The 19,301-nt window shown below is 57.2% G+C and overlaps 1 protein-coding gene across 2 annotated transcripts; it reads left to right on the top strand.

Annotated features, from left to right (window-relative positions):
* The first annotated feature begins 748 nt into the window (after positions 1–748).
* On the top strand, positions 749–18,691 carry KATNB1 (katanin regulatory subunit B1). 2 transcript variants are annotated; one of them, XM_055552237.1, is made up of 20 exons: positions 749–869; positions 1,964–2,250; positions 6,456–6,586; positions 9,034–9,151; positions 12,260–12,360; positions 12,758–12,799; positions 13,438–13,521; positions 13,733–13,848; positions 14,200–14,271; positions 14,417–14,567; positions 14,714–14,904; positions 15,009–15,139; positions 15,556–15,606; positions 16,543–16,634; positions 16,756–16,875; positions 16,967–17,116; positions 17,316–17,392; positions 17,479–17,553; positions 17,791–17,907; positions 18,252–18,691. In XM_055552237.1, the coding sequence occupies exons 2-20, from the start codon at positions 2,211–2,213 to the stop codon at positions 18,382–18,384; spliced, it is 1,992 nt and encodes a 663-aa protein (XP_055408212.1). In that variant the 5' UTR covers positions 749–869; positions 1,964–2,210; the 3' UTR covers positions 18,385–18,691. The 2 variants fall into 2 exon arrangements, with proteins under 2 accessions (XP_055408212.1, XP_055408213.1); XM_055552238.1 differs by lacking the exon at positions 749–869 and adding an exon at positions 1,681–1,833.
* Positions 18,692–19,301: the final 610 nt, after the last annotated feature.

Raw genomic sequence — 19,301 nt, forward strand, 5'->3', positions numbered from 1 at the left:
ACACAGCCTTGACGTACTCCTTTTCCTATTTGGAACCAGTCTGTTGTTCCATGTCCAGTTCTAACTGTTGCTTCCTCACCTGCATATAGGTTTCTCAAGAGACAGGACAGGCGGTCTGGTGTTCCCCTCTCTTTCAGAATTTTCCACAGTTTATTGTGATCCACATAGTCAAAGGCTTTGGCATAGTCGATAAAGCAGAAATAGATGTTTGTCTGGAACTCTCTTGCTTTTTCGATGATCTAGGGGATGTTGGCAATTTGATCTCTGGTTCCTCTGCCTTTTCTAAAACCTAGATCCCCGTTTTACCCCAATCCAAGATGGAAGGTCCGCGGCTTCACGCTGCTCCTGATGTCCCCTTCCTGTTGGCTATCCTGAAATTGGTTTTCCAATAATACGATTTCTGATTGGTCGATTTTGGACGGTTGCTAAAGCGATTGGTTGCAACCGCCCTTGGAGGGCGTTTCGAAAAAAATTTTTAAGTGCAAACTAGTTTTCGTAAGAGATGGAAAGGGGAGGAAAGGGAAAGCTTGAGGCGGAGGAGGAACCAAGAAAACGGCAGCTCGCATTGGTTCACTAGAGGCCTAGGGGCGGCTCTTGAACTCTCCTTCCTCGTGATTAGTCCAATTCAGGAAAAGAGGGCGGGCACTTAGGAGAGGCGGCAGAAGCGCCTGCTTCTATTGGTCATACCCGAAGGGCGGCGGAGTGCTCGCGGCGGCTGATTGGTGCTGGGGGTGAGGAAGGAGGGGCTCTGAGCCGGAGGTTTTGTTGTGAGGGTCGGTTGTCAAGCAGCGGCCAATCAGGCCAGGGGATGGAGGCAAGTGGGGGTCGCGCCTGGAGCGGAGCCTCGGCCTCCCGAACCGCAGCTGCAGGTGGAGTGGGCGAGGGGGCGAAGGGGCGAGGCGGCGAGGGGAGGTTGAGCCCTGGGCTGGGCCGAGCCAGGCGGGGCCACGCCAGGATGCGACGGAGAAGGCCCTGGGCGGAGGGGGGCTGGAGCCAGTACTGAGAGGAGTGGGAGGGTTAGGCAAGGCCGAGGGACCAGCTCCAGCTTCGGGAGGGGCGGGACCGGTGTGGAGGCCCGAGGGGAAAATCCTGGGAGGCCGGAAGGAGAGCCGGGGGTCTGCAGGAGGAGAGGGGATGAATGGGGACTCTTGAAGCAGGAGAGTGAATGAATGGGGATACTGATAGCAGAGAGAAAACGGGGGACTTAAGAGGGTCTGGCGAGGCAGGGGCCAAGTTAGGGAGCCCTGGAGACCGGATGTGCACACACAGGCGGCAGGGAGAAGGAGAGAATGGAGAACTAGAGAGGCAGACCTGGGGAATCCAGGAGAAAGGCTTGGAGGAGCGGATAGGAGGCTCCATGAGGTCGCCTTTTAATGCTGAAGAGTCATACCGACTCATGTCCAGTCTGGAGGCCTAAAGTTCCCAGCGCTGTCCTTGGGAATGGCAGGGACCTGGAGTAGTTCCCTTGATACATACTGGACTCCCAGGACCCTCTTCAAGACTCTCCCTAGAGAAAACTTAAGTCTCTATCTCTCCGGTGCCTCTCGTGGCCCCCTAAACTTAGTCTCTGACTCCGCCCCCTTCCCATACGTCAGACAGAACTGACTCTCTGAGATCTATCAGAACTGCAGACATGTGGTCTTTCTTCCCCGCCCCACTGCAGCATTTTAGCTGCATTTCAGGCAGCCAGCCTCCTGGAACAGAACCTCCTCCCATCATCCTGGCCTCTGAGAGAAACTTCTTTTTCTCTGTGCTTCAGTCACCCTGCCTGACATAGCCCCTCTCCAGATTCTCAAACCCAGCTTGCAGTGGAGCTCTTGTCTCTGGTGTCTGGTGGGTGTCTGTTTTTATCAAGTGGCCTTGGTCATCCAGGGAGCTGCAGCTGCAGTTCTGTAAACCCAGTGACCCCCTGAGCTCCCCCTGAGTGTTTACTAACAAGTCATCACCTCTGTTTGTATTCCAGCCCAGTGTTGAGCTGAGATGGCTCAAGCCTGACATTCCATGACCCAGGATCCCAAAAGGCACGCACGGGCTGCTGCTGTGGATGATTTAAAACCACGAGGTGGTCCGGAGACGAGGCATTCCCTCTGCCTGCATGTGTGGAAACTCCCTGCCAACTTGATTGGTGGATCTGGGGGGGATCCACCCCCACCCCACAAGGAAAGCACAGTCTATTGTGGGTGGAGCTTCAGGTGCCAGCCAGCTGAAGGATGGCCACCCCTGTGGTCACCAAGACGGCCTGGAAGTTGCGTGAGTGGCTTGCTTTCTTACCCGCTTTATCCCGGTAGCTGTTTGTTGGTGGGTGGCCTGGACTCTCAACCTTGTCTCCCATTCTTGGCACAAGGGGAGACTCCCAGGCTTTGGCATAAAATAGACCAACATGCAAATCATGACTTTGGCACTGAGTGACATTGGCTCAGTGACTTAACCTCTTAGAGGTTTAGTTTCCTGTCTGTACGATGAGATCATCATGCTTCCATGCTAGAACTGCTGTGAGATTCAAGTGAGAAAATGAACATAATGAAGCACTTAGCAGGATTTCCAGTTAGGCCGGCAGATGGGGTGGTGCCTCTCAAAGATGTCCTTGGTGTTTTCAGACGTCTCACCAGTCAAGCTCCCCCATCAGATGAGAACATCTTGGGACTGGGGTGGAGGTGAGAGGGTAGGCAGAGGGCTGCTAATAGCCTCTGCAATGTATCTGAATCCAGGTACCACCCACCCCCACCATTACTGTAAACTGACAACTCTAAACTCTTTGATTTTAGGATGCTTTTATATTCTTAAAACTTATTGAGGATCCCAAAGAATTTTTGTTTATGGGACTCATATCTACCCACATTTACCACTTCAGAAGTGAACATTGAAACATTTAAAAACATAATGCACACACACACAGTTAGTGATGATGTCATCACATGTCATGGATCTTCTGGAAAACTCCACCATATTCTTGTGAGCAGATGAGAGTATAAAAGTCAAACTCCATCTTAGTATTATGATAGAAGTAGTTTTGTTCTCTTGGATCCCCTGAAAGGATCTTGAGGGTCCCACGGTTTCCTGGATCATATTTTGAGACCTGTTGCTTTGCACCTGGTGCCTCTGTGGGCCATACTCCTGTAGTAATAACTGGTTGGCATAGATCTGGTGTGTCCAAACTGGTCATCCTTTGCTATGAGCTGTCCCTGGACTGTTTTCAGAAGCAGGGCCAGGCTCCTCCACTTTTTAACTGTGAGAACCTGAGCAAAACTCTCTGCTGTGTCTCAGTGTCCTCATTTGTAAATGAGAAGATTGGGCCATGTTCAAATTGCTCCTCAGTCCCAGGGTTTAGGGAAAATCATGTTATGGGCTCCCAAGGAGACTTTGGACAGAATGGCTCTGTATTTATTGGGGTTATGTGTATATATACCTTTAACAGCTGGTTTTTCCTGAGAAACCAGGAGAGAACCAGGCACTGGGGAGCCAGTGGAGGGCAAAATAGGCAAGATCCCAGTACAGTGGGGTTTAGAGTCTGGGGAGCACAGCACATGAGAATCAGGTAATCACACTCACCTGTCTCTCCTTCTCTGATTTCAAGCTGGAACTTGTGCTTTAAATCAGTTCACTACATGATAGAGGAGGTGGGAGTAGAGGAGTGTGGTGGGCTGCCTATACAGCATGTGCAAAGGCCCTGAGGCAGGAAGCTTGGTGGGTTTCAAGGTCTTGGAGGAGGCCATGGGCTGCAGCATGCTGGGGGAAGAATGTGGTGTCACATAGGCTGGTAAGGTCTTCTGGGACCTTACCCAGTCCTTCTGAGGCTTTGACTTTATCTGAAAGGCGAGGCCAAGCCATTGGAGCGTTCAGGTGGGAGGTGACGTGATCAGGCATATTGGGCATCTGCTGACAATTTCATGTGCACAGCAGTTTCCGTGGGTATAAATTGTCTAAAGAGCTCAAAGGCCAAATGACCTCTGGCTCCTTGTGGCTCTAGAGTCTGAGGAGGATCAGAAAGTGCTTGTTGAAGCCTAGTTCTTTGCACCTTCTGTTGACATGCAGGTGCTTAGCACTTCTGACCAGAACACAGTGTCCCCCTAGCTCTGGCTGGGATGTGGGGTCCAGAGTGTGCCCCCTGAGCTTGGGAAACCAGCGTGAGCCTGGGCCCCACGGTACAGCAGCAGCCATTGGCCTGGCCTGCTACGAGGACTTCTATTTGTTTGCATTTAAATTCGGTACCCAGGCCCGGGCCACTGCAGGGTACCATCCTTCAGGCCAGACTGGGAGCTCTTGGGCCAGTGCCCTGTGCTGAGGCCTTCTCTGCCTCATGCCCGAGGTGTGACCCCCCTTTCCCCACCCCACCCGCTGGTCGCTCCAGGGGTTCCAGCCAATCCCCTGGTCAGGCTGCTTGCAGGGGAGTAGTCTGAGCCCTTCTAGAGGGGCCCAGTCTTCAAATTCCGCTTGCCCTAAAATCTGTGGTTCCTCGGGCTGGATGCCCTGTCCCCGGAGCCACCTGCCCAGCCTGGAGCATGGAGACGAGGACCTCATCACCGTCACTGCCCACTGTCTCTCAGCGCAGGGCCTCTAGTGGACACGCAGGAAACATTCACACTATGTACTGATGGCTGTCTCTGCAGGCAGCGGTCCGGAGATGGAGAGAGGGGTGACAGTGGGCCCAGGAGATCCAGTGTGGTGGGGCCCAGCCCGAACTTTCCCAGGGAAGGCTGAGAGGCAGGGTGGGCCGCTAGGCCTCCTGGTGGGTCACACGTGGAGGGCGTCACATGTAAGGAGTGTCTTCAGAGAAGGGGAGGGGCCGCGGGCTGGGGGGTCGCAGTGCTCAGGCGGTTTGGCCTCTAGCTGGGTTGGGCAGTAGTCTGGCCCAACAGAAGCTCATGAACAGATAACTCTCTGTGACCAAAGCCCCAGGGCACCCACACATCTGTGCTACAGTGTCCAGGGGACAGAAGGCTCCTTGGCCGAGGTGTGGACCAGAGAGAGGCCCAGCTTCCTCGACTCCAGGGGCAGGGTCCCCAAGGCCCCGGCTCACGCTTGGGCCTGCCAGGAGCTCTCACCCAGCTGGGGCTGGCCACGCCACCCCTTGAGGTGGGGTGTCATCTGTGAGGTTGAACCTGGGGCCTAGTCCCCCAGGCAGTTCTGACAGCCCCTGTGAGGCATGCCGCATGGCCAGCATCCTTCCCCAGCCCAGCCTCCCTGTGGTCTGAGGCTGGCACCGCGGAGACCCCCAGGCAGGGCAGAGGCTGGAGCAGGCACCGCGGACGGGCCTCTGCAGAGCAGCTGCACCGCCCTCCCCCTCAGCATCGCCCAGGCCGGCCTCCCAGCTGCCTCAGCGCGTCAGCATGTTTCCCTCGTCTGTGTGGGGACACTGTTTCTTTCCTCCCCCTTCTTAGGAGAAGCTACTCAGGCCCTGGCTCGGAGACCCAAGCTGCCTCTTGGTTCCTTGCCTGTTCCTTCCCTGGCGATGCCCTCTGAGACTTAAATCTGCTGCACCCTCACCCCCTCAAGTCCAAGCCATGGGCCCTTGGGGCCACCCACAGTGACCTTACCTCCTTCTCTGTCCATTTGGCCCTCACACCCGACCCCTCAGTTTGACTGCCTCCTGCTCCCTCCTCACGCAGCCCACCTCCTGGATTTCTCCTGGGCCGCAGTGCCCACTCTCCATGATGTCTGATCTGTAGCCTGCCTAGCAGCCATGAGTATTCAGCCCCTCACAGAAGCTCACAGGATTGTCCTTAGTGAATCTTCAGCAGTCCAGTGAGCCACGTACCATTATTATCCCCATTTACCCAAGGACGAGTGCAGCACTCAGAGAGGGTAAGCAACTTGTCCAAGGCCACACAGCCTGCAATAGCAGAGCGCAGACCAGAGCCCCGGCCAGGATTTTGAAGCTGTGGGCTGAAGCCCTGGCTGAGCTCACCTGGGGACAGCGTGTTTGCCGTTGACCTATACGGTTCTGAAAGCGGGTTTCCCCAAGCAGGAACACCAAGCGGCAGTTGAGAGGCTCTTAGGTGGTACGTGGGTCAATATTTTTTATTTCAATTGTTGTTTTCATTTTTCTTTTTGTATCATAGAAAAAATGTAGTGAACATATCAAGCTTGTAATTTTCATGCATGTTACTGCTTAAACGATAGAGCTAAATAAAAGTAGCAAGTCAGTTTTTAAAACTGATCATAGTAACTTAATAATAGTACCCATTGATATGCAGAAAAAGGAAAAAATTCATGAGGCTTAAGGGTAGGATGGGAGGGACTGAAGTTGAGAAATTATTTCTGTCTCAGGCCCAAGCCCTGCACTGTTTCACTGCTCATGGGGTGTGTCTGGGCACCAAAGGGAACCACAGGGAGCAGGGCCCTCCCTCTGGGCTTCCAGTGCCAAGGATGGGGGCTGAGCAGGATAAGGCCCAGCCTGCCTCCACTTGGCCTGTCAGGCCCCTGACTGTCTTCTCCCTCTGCTCTTCCCTGTATAGAGGAGATCGTGGCCCACGCCAGCAATGTGTCCTCGCTGGTGCTGGGCAAAGCCTCGGGCCGGCTGCTGGCCACGGGCGGGGATGACTGCCGCGTCAACCTGTGGTCCATCAACAAGCCCAACTGCATCATGGTGAGGTTCGGCCGGTGGGCGGGGTGGGGCAGATGGGCAGGCCAGGGATGGGCGCTGGGAGTGGGCAGCTCTGCAGAAACCCAGCACATCAGTGCTCCCCCCACACTTGTCTGCTCAGGGAAGTCCAGGACAACCCAGATGGCTGGGACAGTGGCCAGTCCTCAGGAATGGGGAGCGGGGGCAGTCACCTGGTTGTGGGAAGGAACTCTGGGGAGCCTGTATGAAAAGGCTAAAATAAGCCTACAGGCCCGAATCTGAGCCTCCCCTGCCCATTGGCCTGTCGGCTCGCCTGTCAGTTACATGCAGGGTTATTTTGATTCATTACCCACCTCATTCCACAAAAGGGATTTGAATGCCCCTGGTTGGAGCTGGTTAGAGGACTGGTACTTTAATAGTGTTAATGAACTCAACTCTGCTTGGCTTGGGAGCCAATACATGAGAGGCAAGTGTTGGTTGAAAGGAAAGGTTGCTTTATTCAGGAGGCTGGCAGCTGGTGGGAGCCGGTCTTGTGTCCAATAGCCAGATCCCTGCTATTGATCAGAGGGCAAGAACTTTTACAGGGGAGTTTCAGAGGTGTGTAGTTGATGCGAGGGAGCTACGTGCAGAGCCGCACAGCCAGCTCTGGCGTCATCTTGAAGTCGGTTGTACGGTGGTCCACCCAGCGGCATCTTCAGCCTCACGGTCTGTTTGTTCCTGTTTCTTTGAGGCCAGTTCTCAGAACTGTGGCATCTTACGCCATGGTGACAGTCTGGTCGTCATGTAGTCAGCTTCTTCCATCTGGTGGGAGTTTCGATATCTACAAGACAGCTCACAAGACAGGGTTCAGATTAGTATCCACAGTCCTTGAGAAGGAACCGAAGTTCCTCAACTTTGTTTAATGACTAAGCTCTTATTATTTGGTCCCATTTGACTGCTTTCCTTTGCTTCTTCTGCATTTTCCTTATTTCTCTGATTAAATTTGTTCTCTGACAAAAGTTTTTCTCCAGACAAAAGGCAGGCAAAGGACATGGGGGTGGGTGGCGTCTGTCCTAGGAAGGCCCTGTAGGGTTCTGCTCCCATTTCATTAGCACTGTCCCCCTGGTTACACAACTATTCAATGCCAAAAACCATTTTCTAAAACAGGAAATCACACAGACGGGAAAAAAATACAGAAATGAGTTATATGCAGTTTGATTATCCAAGGACCATTACACCTGGTGCTTTGGTCTATGTGCTGCTAGGGCCTGATACAGACACAGGTGTGTGCACATGTGTGCAGACTTGTGCCTATGTGTACACGTGCAAACATGCCCACGTGCACACAAATACTACAGTATGTTTCCAGTACACTGTCTTACTCTTCTGTAGCCTGGTTTTTTTAAATATAGCAACAGTGCCAGTGTTTTCCTGTGTCAGCAAATACCCTTTTACAACATGATTTTTAATAGCTTTGTGGTATCCCATTGTAGGGTTGAGCCTGGCTCCCAGCGTGGAAGTCACCGCCAGGTTTTTGGCTCAGCCCAGCCACAGTGGGGCACATCCTCGTCTCCCTAAATCTTCAAACAGATCTGCAATCATAAGATTGAATCTGTGGGTGTGTACTTCTTATAAAGCTTTCAAAACATATTGCCAAACTGCCCTCCAGAAGTCAATTTACATTCTCATCGATGGCACTGAAGCTTGCCCCCTCCCCCTACAATCGTGCCGCACAGGGCGGTATTCTTTTGACTCGACCGAGTAAAGATAAAAAGGAGGTGAGGTTTATTAGTAGAAACATAATCAACTCAGTGTTCTTATGAGATCCAGCAGACAGCTGAGATCTGACCCAAACCGTGGCCAAGGTTAAGGTCAGAACTGAGATCAGGTTAAGAAGAGAATTGAAATTGTTTTGGGGGGTTCAGATGTGTTTCCCTCTCCCTGAAAGTCCAGAGTAACACACCCTAATTCAAAAAGACTCAACAGAGGCTGGCCTGAATTGGGAAGAGTGTCCGTGTTTCCAGCACAATCACTCCCGGGTCGTCTGGTTTCCAGAGCCCCTGCCTGAGAGCGTGGCTGGGTCCTCTGGTGGGGGTCAGGCCCTGGGGACCTGGGGGCTCCAGAGGCCGCTGACGGGTCAGACCTCAGTTCTGCCGTGAGGGCTGGGCCAGGCAGAGTAGAGATGGGAGCAGTTCTGCCTCTGGAGGGCTGGGCCAGGCAGAGTAGAGATGGGAGCACAGTCCAGGAGGACAGGGCTTTGGACTTGGGACTGAAGGGTCAGGGCCACTCCTGCAGGTGACGTTCCTGTCAGTAGCACAGCGGGTGATGGTGGAGCATGGCTGGGGTCTGGCCCACTTTCAGCCCTGGGAGCCGAGAAGCCTGGGGGGGCCACAGGATCCCTGCTTAATGAGCTTCCCGGGGATCCAGGATTGGGGGCAGCAGCTGAGGGTCTGTTGACACAGCACACCAAAGCTGCTACCTTCTCTCCTCAGAGCCTGACAGGTCACACGTCCCCCGTGGAGAGCGTCCGTCTCAACACCCCTGAGGAGCTCATTGTGGCCGGCTCCCAGTCGGGCTCCATCCGTGTCTGGGACCTGGAAGCTGCCAAAAGTAGGTGTCCACGCCTGCTTCCCCCAACGCATGCCTGCGGTTGTGCTTGTCCCCAGCTTTCCCGTCCAGCCACTTTCTCCAGGAGGCCTGTGCTGACTAGGTTGGGTGCTTCTCTCCTGGTTCAGTGACCAGATGGTGTGTTTTAGGTTCCAGGGCTGCTTTGGGAGGTCATCCTAGATCCCTCACGTGGGACCTGCTTCTTTCCTCCCTTGCCTCTCTCTCTCTCTGCAGGCTTGTAGGATTTTCCTCCCAGTGTCCTCAGGTTTCACAGTGAAGGCCTTCGTGGGCATGTTCTCGTCCCTGTACTGGGTCCTCACTGGGGTCTTGGTCTGTAGACTCATGCCCTCAGTTCTGGGCCAAATAGGGAGTCCCACTTTCCCTAGAATGGGAGCTGCCTCTCAGCCTCACTGGCTGTTGCCACACGGGAATGTGGGCGCAGTGTTGCCAGCTCTACAGATTTTTTTAAGAGAAGCTGGGAATCTGGGCGTTTATGTGGAATCCTCCCATTTCTAAAGGTTGACAGCTAACTCAACATACTTCTCAGAACACTGTGCAGGCTGACACTCAGAGGTCCAAGTAAAACCTGTTTGCTCACTGCTTTTGCCAGCCTCTAGTCTGGACCTTGCAGCATGCCAGGTGGGAGGCCATCTGCTCCCTGAAGGATGGGAGAGGAAGGGGTTGCATGGTTTTTTGCCAAGTCTGCCTCTCCCAGAAACAATGCCCTCTTTGCTTGGCTGAGACTTAAAGGTCATTCTGGCCTCTCCTCTGCAGGATGCTCTGCTGCAGGATGGTGGCCAGTGGCCACATATGCCCAGTGGCCACGCATGCCCAGTGGCCAGGTTCATTCTGCTCTCGTATAGGTGTTCCTCAAGTTAGGACCTCACTTGAGCCTCTTGGGTGATACTTGCCCACCCAGTGGCAGACTGTTTCAGAAAGACAGAGCCCCAGGACCTCTTAGATAATAAACAGGGGCTGCGAGCTTAGCATCTCAGCATGCAGTCCCACTGCCTGGCCACACATAGGACCCACAAGGCGGGGGCATCGCTGGACAAGGGGCCAGGGAGGCTGGGCTCCAGCCAAGAAAGCAGAAAGGCTCAGGCAGCAGGTGGTTAACCTCTGGGAAGCCTCTGCCTGGACCCAGATCCCAGTGGAGGGTACCAGCATTCGCCATTCACAGAGGAGCAAGACATCAAGAGAAGGCAAGAGTTGTGATTTCACAGCCGTGACTTTCATGCACAAGGGAGTGTGAGGAATTTCTTGAGGTAGGCAAAGAATGGAAACTAAAGACGTCTGGAATTCCTGAGCCCTGGGCTCCCAGGGCTGGCTGTTCTACAAGCAACTTGTAACACATCCCAGACCCCACTCCCAGAGAAACTGACTCAGGAGAGGGATGGGCCCAGGATCTGGCTTTCATAAGCTTCTAGCTGGTTCTGATGCAAAACCAGGTTGGCACTGTCTCCTTTTTTGACAGATGGGCAGACAGGCCCAAGGAGGGCCCTGAGCTTGGTAAAGACTCCATGGCTGGGGTGTCTGACCTCGAATCCTGGTGTCAGGACTCCCATCCCAGTGCTGTCTGCCCTGCCATTTGGCAGGGGTGGGTGGGTTTCAGTGACAGAAGAGAAACTTGCCCTCAGCATTCTCGGCAGGAAGAGGACCTTGGGCCCACCTCCACCCCCACCCATCACAGTGTGGGTGGGAATGATACAGAGGCAAACTGGCACCTCACGCGCAGAAAGGGGTTGGTAAAGGGTTGCCTGGCTGTGGCTTCAGTTGCCCATCACTGTAGGGTCCAGCTGCTCGGCTGGAGGGTTTGGAAGTTCCCATGTCGGGTAGACAGGCCCTGGAGGCCCCTCCTCTCTGCAGCTCCTGGATCCCGTGACCAAGTGGGGCATCAGGAGGCTCCAAGAGTCCTCCCAGGACCGAAGAGCGAGGGCAGAAATCACATCAGAAGAATGTGGTCCTGCCTGCTTTCCATGGAGAGCCAGAGGGCGAGGGCGAGTCAGCCCAGGATCCCACAGGAAGGCGGTCCAGGCTTCATGAAGCCGGCCTACGCAGGGGTGGGACCTGCCGCATCCTCTGGGGTGGGGCAGGATTTTGGAAGCCTGGCTCTGGGATGCAAAGCAGGTGGGCTGGCAGGGGCGGCGTGGACTGGAGCATGTGCGAGAGGAGTGTGCGCCCTCCAGGGCCTGGACTGGGCTGCATGTGCCCGAAGACCCTTAGGCCAAAAAGGCAGTGCTGGGCGCCCGGTGGCGTGCGACAGCTACAGTGTGGGGAGGGCAGCTGCTCAGACTTCAGTGTCTTCGAATTTTGTCCTTAAAGCGTTATGTCTGGAGTCTGCTTGAACACCTGCTCCAACAGAGCGCTCACTACCTCACAAGGCAGCATGTTCCACCTTGGCTCAAACCTGAGGATCACTGGACTGCCACACTTCTTTGCGCCAGCACCCTTGGCATGATCAGTTTCATTCAAACAGCAGAATTATAAATCTTCTAAAAAGCAAGGCATATGAGGCCAGAGAGAAGAGGCAAATTTGAGTGGTACCAGAGAAAGCTCTGATACAGAAACGCAAGCCTCCCTCATCCACCACCCACTGACATCCTGCTCAGATACCACCTCCTCCAAAAAGCCCCCCTGGATTTCTCTTTTCAACCTAGCAGCTTCTCCCCCACCTTGGACCGCTCCTGCATCCCTCTCCTCACACTGTCTCGGGTATGATGGGATGCCTGGCAGGTCATAAGCTCCGTGTCCACAGGGCCTAAACCAAGTGCAGCAGCTGCTCGACTCTGCTGACTCGGGGCTTCACTCTTGTGAGAACACGTTGGCACAAGCCCAGTGGCACAAGCCACATGGCACTTGCGGGGAGTTTTCTGGGGGCTTATGTAATGGCAGAAATGGCTGGCATCTCTCGGGAGGAAAATAAGAAAAGTTAGTTGTTAGGGTGGTAGGACTCTAGTTGAGCTTCCTCCCCATCTTGAAAGTCTGTGTAACTGTTGTGTTTTTCTGTGCTGTCAGTACGAAAGCACACACAAAAACGAACACTGAAGCTCTTTCTCTGCTCGCTGTCCTGTTCGCCTCTCACACCACTGTCTCTGCTCTCTCCCTTGTTAGTCCTTCGCACACTTATGGGACACAAAGCCAACATCTGCAGCCTGGATTTCCACCCATATGGCGAGTTTGTAGCCTCGGGTTCCCAGGACACAAACATCAAGGTGAGACACCACTCAGCACCCTGGCTCTCCCAGGACTGGGCCGCCAGTGGAACCAGGCTGTTGAGTCCCACCCGAGGGGGTGGGCTTCGGCTCCGCGGGGGCACCTCCCACTTGTGCTGCAGCATCCATGTCCCCCCAGCCCCACCCAGGCAGGGAGATGCGGGAGCACTGGCCAGACATTTGTACTCGGAATGCCCAGCTTTACTGAGCAGTTTCCAGACCCCTGTCATTTTGGGGTGTAGTGACCTGGAGGTGCTCAGAGCCCCTCTCTGCTCATGGCCATCTACTGCCCTCTGACCCAAGCTCCAGGACTGAGCTTGGCTAGGCCTCCCCAGCGCAGCCCAACTTGGTTGTGACCTGTCCTGACCCCGGCCCCTTTCTACTCCCCACTTCACAGCTCTGGGACATCAGGAGGAAAGGCTGTGTCTTCCGATACAGGGTAAGTGAGGCCCCTCTGTCCATCATTCCACAAGCACCCTGAGGGCATGGAGCCTGGGGCGGTGCCCAGACCCTGGAAGGGGCTGGAAGAGCTGCTCATCCAGCCTGGGCGAGAACGTGAGAAACAAGAAGTCCAGATGAGAAACGTGCGTCTGGAGCAGAGCAGGGGTGCGCTGGGTGGTCCACCTGGACACCCAGCTGTCCATGCCTCCCCACAGAACCGTGTTCACCCAACTGTGCTCCACAGTTTGTAGGCTGGTAACAGATGTTATTAAGTGAAGCGGGTTCCTGTTCATATGAGTTTTGAAGCACTGAGTTTAATAATTATTTTTTGAAGTTGTTAGACCCTTTAACATAAGAGGAGGCATTTAACTCTCCAAAAAGAGGCACAGGACACATTGCTCCTCAACCTGTAAGACCACGAGGTCTTGATCTCCTGGAGTGTCCTGCAGGACTGGGGGTCCGTGACCACCTGTGGAGAGGCGTTCCTCTGTGGCATCTCCCACAGGTGGCCGTCTGTCACCTCTCTGCCTGCTTCCGGAAAGCACTTGCTTGTGGAGGGCAGGGAGGAGTAGGGGGTGGGGAGGGAAGCCCACAGGGCCCAGCCCCTCCAGCGCTCATGCTCTGTCCTGTCCTCAGGGGCACAGCCAGGCTGTGCGGTGTCTCCGGTTCAGCCCCGACGGGAAGTGGTTGGCATCGGCCGCAGATGACCACACAGTGAAGGTAGCTCCTGGCCAGACGTGGGCCCAGGGTTGGGGACTGGGGTCTGCCCATCACACCCAGGTTGGGTCTTCACCTCCCTCCCCATTGGGCTCGCCTACCCCAAGACTGTCCAGAGTGGGCGGTTCGTGGATAAAGAGTGCGGGCTGGATGAGAGGGTGATCCGGAGGCTGAGGGCCAGGCTGGTCCTGACCTCCAGCCCACCCTGCCCCAGCTCTGGGATCTGACTGCTGGCAAGATGATGTCCGAGTTCCCTGGCCACACGGGGCCTGTCAACGTGGTGGAGTTCCACCCCAACGAGTACCTCCTGGCTTCTGGCAGCTCTGACAGGTGAGGAGGAGGAACAGGGCCTGTGGCCTGTGACTACCACACCTCTGTCCTTTGTGTGTGTTTCTGTCCCAGTCTGTCTTTGGGTCCTGGGTGTCACATCCTACCTGGACTGAACTGACTGCCAACCAAGCCAGCCTGGGACCCAGTCACATCTCTCTCCTGACTCCAGTTCCCCAGCCCCAGTGTCCTGGGCCTTGCTGGGGTGTCTGGGTCTAAGGCAGATGTCCACCTCCCACATGCTTAAGAGTGGCCCTGACCTGGTGGGGGGGTGGGCAAGTGTCTCCAGAAAAGGGGGTTTTCCCAGCCACCGGCCTGCGGATAAACCAGCATGGGGCCTGGCTTTCTCTGCAGGACCATCCGTTTCTGGGACCTGGAGAAATTCCAGGTGGTGAGCTGTATAGAAGGGGAGCCGGGGCCTGTCAGGTAGGCGGGCGGTGGGCGGGACCTCCTCCTGGCCGTGGGGCGTGGCTGCGGTGGCCCTTTCCTGTCTCCACTTCTGCTCTGGTCCTGGGCTCCCCGGAGCCTCTCCAGAGGCTTCTGACCCACGGGCCGCTCTCGCCTGGCCCAGGAGCATCCTCTTCAACCCCGATGGCTGCTGCCTGTACAGTGGCTGCCAGGACTCGCTGCGCGTCTACGGCTGGGAGCCCGAGCGCTGCTTTGATGTGGTCCTCGTCCATTGGGGCAAGGTGGCCGACCTGGCCATCTGCAACGACCAGCTGGTGAGAGAGCCACCGCCCACCTTGCATCTTTCTGCCGGGCCGCCGGCCTCCTCCCGCTCAGGTCCCCAACTCCCTCCTGGCCCTGTGGGGACCCTACCCTCAGCGCCCCATGAAGGGTCCCGCCCCAGCTCCTCCATTTCCTGCAGATAGGCGTGGCCTTCTCCCAGAGCAACGTCTCCTCTTACGTCGTGGACCTGACGCGGGTCACCAGGACAGGCACGGTGGCCCGGGACCCCGTGCAAGACAGCCGGCCACCGACGCAGCAGCCGCCCCACCCCAGTGCCCCGCTTCGCCGCATCTACGAGCGGCCCAGCACCGCCTGCAGCAAGCCTCAGAGGTGGGGTGCTCGGGGCCTTGGAGGGCACTGGGGGGTGCAAGAGGTGAGCCCCCCGCCCTCACCGCCCCCCCTCCCTGCCTCCCTTTGCTCGGCCGGCCCTCCAGGGTGAAACAGAACTCGGAGAGCGAGCGCCGCAGCCCCAGCAGCGAGGACGACCGGGACGAGCGGGAGTCTCGGGCGGAGATCCAGAACGCAGAGGACTACAATGAGATCTTCCAGCCCAAGAACAGCATCAGTGAGGCTCTCCCCTCCCCTCCCTTCCCATCCCCGCCTAGCCCCACCATACCCCTCTGGGACGCAGAGGCAGATGGTCCTTTCCAGGATGGTGTCCACGTTGCTGCGCCCCCCCTTAGCCTAATTTCTCACCCACATCTGGGCCTGGCTCTGTCCCCAGGTCCTCTAGGCCCCAGCAGAAGCCCAGCAGCCCCTCGGTGCTCAGCCTGCCAGGGGCCAGGGCATGAGGAGGGGCAAGCCTGAGGGTTCAGACCCTAGGAACAGATCACGGTCTACAGCTGTGTGTGTACCCTGGAACCACTTACCCGTCTCCTGCATCCTATGGGGCCCTGGGGTCCCCGCCGACTGGGCCCTGAGGGCTCAGACAGCAGCCCTGGGCTGGCCCATGTGAGTCCCCAGCCCCCTTCACCTCTGCAGGTCGGACGCCACCCCGAAGAAGTGAGCCCTTCCCTGCACCCCCAGAAGATGGTGAGTCGGGGCAGAGCCTGGCCTCCTGGGCTCCCCAGTCTTCTTCCAGGCTGCTCCTCCCACAGGACAGTTCCCAGCCTCTCTCTCCCCTTGGGTCTTTTCCCTCCATTCACCCAGAAAGCACCTAGTGTGTGCCAGGTGCTGTGCTAGACCCTGGTAACAGCGTGAAAATGCAGGCAGGTGCCCACACCCAGTGAGAAGGCAGGTTGTAGACAGCCGTGTGGGAGGAGGAGCCAGGCGTGGTGAGAGGCACTAGGGCCCGTGTAGATGGGGAACTGTGAAGCTCTGCTGCCTGGGCGCATTCCGCCCACTCTGCAGAGGCGGTGCATCAGGCAGGGCTGGGGACCAGGTGAGGAGATGGGAGGGAACAGCCTCAGGTGGGAGGGAGCTAAGAAGAGGGCGGGGGTTTGGGGGGCCAGGTCCCCAGGCCCTGGGAGTTGGGTTTCGCTGCTGGAGGATTTTTGCTGCTGGAGGATTTAAGAAGGGAGAAAAACCTGATCTGCTTTATGATTGAAGAAGGTGAGACGGGGCACCCTCATCTTCCAGCCCAGCCTCACCCCTCCCCCGCCATCAGCTTTCTCCTCAAGGGGCCATCTTCCTGAGCCCCTAAAGCTGGGTTCCTGAAGCACCTCTCTCTCCCACACTCCTATTCACCATCCACTCAGCACCAATCCCCCCTGCAAAACACACTCTATTCTTAGTGAGGTGTCGGGGCCACCACTCCCTGGGTCCCATCCACATGTGGTACTTGGTTCCTGCTTTCTGCCAGACCTGTGGTTGAGTAGGTGGAGAGGGAGGGGACAGGCTCACCCCCTCCGCCAGACCTCCCCTGTTAGAGGCGAGGTGCCACCCAGAGTCTCATCCCGAGCCCTGCCTTCCCACCTGTCCCTTCTCCCGACCTGACCTGACCCAGTGATCTTTCCCTTCTATCTCCAGACATGGCCACAGCCAAGGAGGCAGCAAAGCCCAGCCCAGCCACAGACGCACAGTTCCCGGTGCCAAACATATGTCCAGGCGGAGCGGGCACGGTATGAGGCTCAGAGAGGGCCTGGTGTCCTGAATCAGGGCTGGGGTGACCCTTGCTGGAGAGAGGGGCAGAGGGGGAGGCCTTGGGCTGGCTGGCTGCCTGCTAACTCCAGACCCTTCCAGCTTGAGGTCCTATCCCGGCCCCCAGTTGTCACTTCCACCCCTGCACCCAAGGCCGAGCCTGCCATCTTTCCTGCCACCCGCAATGAGCCCATCGGACTGAAGGCCTCCGACTTCCTGCCCGTGAGTGGGGGGCCCAGGCTGAGAGTGGGTGGAGGCCCATGGGGCAAGGGCAGAACTTGGCTGCCAGCATCCGGGCACCTGTCCCACACAGGCCGTGAAGATCCCCCAGCAGGCAGAGCTGGTCGACGAGGATGCCATGTCCCAGATTCGCAAAGGCCATGACACCATGTGTGTCGTGCTCACCAGCCGCCACAAGAACCTGGACACTGTGCGGGGCGTGTGGACCACAGGCGATATCAAGGCTAGTGCCACCTCTGCCTGGGCTTGGAGCTGAGCTGAGAATAGAGCTTCCTGGAGTGGGGTTGAAGGGGTGGCAGGCGGCTCCGGTCACCACACCTTGCAGTTTTATGTACACACCCCAGTAAAGCCCGTGATCACATCACACCCAGGCAGGGCCACTGTGTCCCTGGTCCCCACTAACAGGCGCTCTGTTTGCACAGACATCGGTGGACTCGGCCGTGGCCATCAATGACCTGTCTGTGGTCGTAGACCTCCTTAACATTGTCAACCAGAAGGCGTGAGTGGCCATGACGGGGGATGGGAGGTGGGGGGTTGTGGGCAGGGCCAGGTGCTGAGAGCATGTGTCCTTGGCCCTCTCCCCAGCTCCCTGTGGAAACTGGATCTGTGCACCACGGTTCTGCCGCAGATCGAGAAGCTTCTGCAGAGCAAGTATGAGAGGTGCGCGTGGGGAAGCCACACCCGCCTCACAGCGGGGCGGGGTGGAGGTGGACCACAGGAAAGACCCCCAGGGCTGGGGCACGTGTGGGGTGGCTGCACCACACTGCTGTCCCCTCCAAAGTTGGAAGGCCAGTGACCACAAGTCCATGCTGCCTCTGGCCCCGTCTCTGCCCCTCTTTGTCTCCGTGAGCCATGCGCTCTGTGTGTTTGATTCTATCCATCCCTCTGCCCTTGCAGCTACGTCCAGACGGGCTGCACCTCCCTGAAGCTGATCCTGCAGCGGTTTCTGCCCCTCATCACAGACATCCTGGCAGCCCCGCCCTCCGTGGGTGTGGACATCAGCCGGGAGGAGAGGTGAGGAACCCGGGCAGTGGGGAGGGGTGTGTGGTGTGTCTGTCTGTCTGTGTCTGTGTGTGCACGCCATGTCAGGCAAGAGCACACAAGCCTGCTTGTTGATGGCCCTGGTGAAACAGCCAACAGAGGCAATCACTGTGCCTGGGACAGTCGCTCAGGGCACGGGGTGGGGTTACCAGAGCCTGGGCTCCTCCATGGCCTGGTCTGGCCTGGGCCCTGCTCTTTGGGCCTCAGCCTTCCCTGGGAGGAGGGCTGGTGTGGTTAGTAGGAAAGGCCCTGGGGTTGGGCGGGGGTCGTGGGACCGTGCCGGCTGGCCACCTCCAGCGCTGACCCTATGCCCACAGGCTGCTCAAGTGCCGGCTCTGCTACAAGCAGCTCAAGAGCATCAGCAGCCTCGTCAAGAGCAAGTCGGGCTTGAGTGGCCGCCACGGCAGTGCCTTCCGCGAGCTGCACCTGCTCATGGCCAGCTTGGACTGAGGGGCCCAGAGAGTGGGGGCACCCTCAGGCCTGGCCTTGGCCCCCACTCCTGTTCCCTGTGCGCCCACCAGCCCATAGAGCCTCTGCCCGGCCCCCACTGCTGCCCTGTGGCCATCCTGGAGGCGGCGGCAGCGCTGGCCCACTGGCTACTCCTCAGCCCTGAACTCTGACAACTTCTCTGCAGCAACAGCTGCCCAGCTTTGTCCAACTCCTGCTTCCTGGGGCAGTGAACTGAGCCCTGGGGCTGCTGCTGTAAGGGGCTGCTGCTGTAATTTATAAGGTGAATTTTATTAAATTTGTAACTATTCTCTGCTTTCCTTGCTGGGAGGTGCATCCTCTAGCAGCCACAAGGTTCTCCTGGGCCCCTGATGGCTTCTTCAGAGAGCAGACCGCTCCTTCTCCCAAGACCCAGAGGTGGTGCGCCACGCTGGGTGGCCAGCAGGGGGCAGCAGAGTGATGGGCCGGCGGGAAGGGGTCAGTTCAGACTAATCTGGGGGAAGGTGGGCACAGCAACTCCCTGTTTCGTGGCTAGAAGAAACAGGTGAGGGGTGGGCTCAGGCTCTCCAGCCCAGCCCCTCTGTCTCAGCCACACTCCCACCTGTCCAGTGGATGCCTCTGAGGCCATTCGGCAACTGTACCCTGCAGGGGGCTGGGACCCCAGCCTTGCAGTGGGGCCACTTACTGCGGTGGCTGATCCAGAGCTCACCGCCCTCTCCCCACCCCCGGAGGCCTCCAGGGATGGGACCAGAAAGGCAGCTACCCCATGCTCTGAACAGCTGCCCCTCCCTGCAGGAGCCCCCGGTGCTGGCTGGCCAGAACAGCTCCCCTGACCCAGAGGTCACCCTGCTTCTCCTCCTGAGGCCGCTTCAGCTCATTTGGTGCAAGGACCCCACAGAGCCCTGCACGTGTTTCCCCAA

Source organism: Bubalus kerabau, chromosome 17 (assembly GCF_029407905.1).
Source record: "Bubalus kerabau isolate K-KA32 ecotype Philippines breed swamp buffalo chromosome 17, PCC_UOA_SB_1v2, whole genome shotgun sequence".
Classification (NCBI taxonomy): domain Eukaryota; kingdom Metazoa; phylum Chordata; class Mammalia; order Artiodactyla; family Bovidae; genus Bubalus; species Bubalus kerabau.

What these genes read in the sequence shown, in the direction of transcription:
- KATNB1 (XM_055552237.1), top strand. Translation starts at nt 2,211, where the DNA reads ATGGCCACCCCTGTGGTCACCAAGACGGCCTGGAAGTTGC. An exon ending in GCCTGCAGCAAGCCTCAGAG is followed by an intron (nt 14,905 to 15,008) that starts GTGGGGTGCTCG and finishes CCGGCCCTCCAG; the next exon opens with GGTGAAACAGAACTCGGAGA. An exon ending in GTCCAGGCGGAGCGGGCACG is followed by an intron (nt 16,635 to 16,755) that starts GTATGAGGCTCA and finishes AGACCCTTCCAG; the next exon opens with CTTGAGGTCCTATCCCGGCC.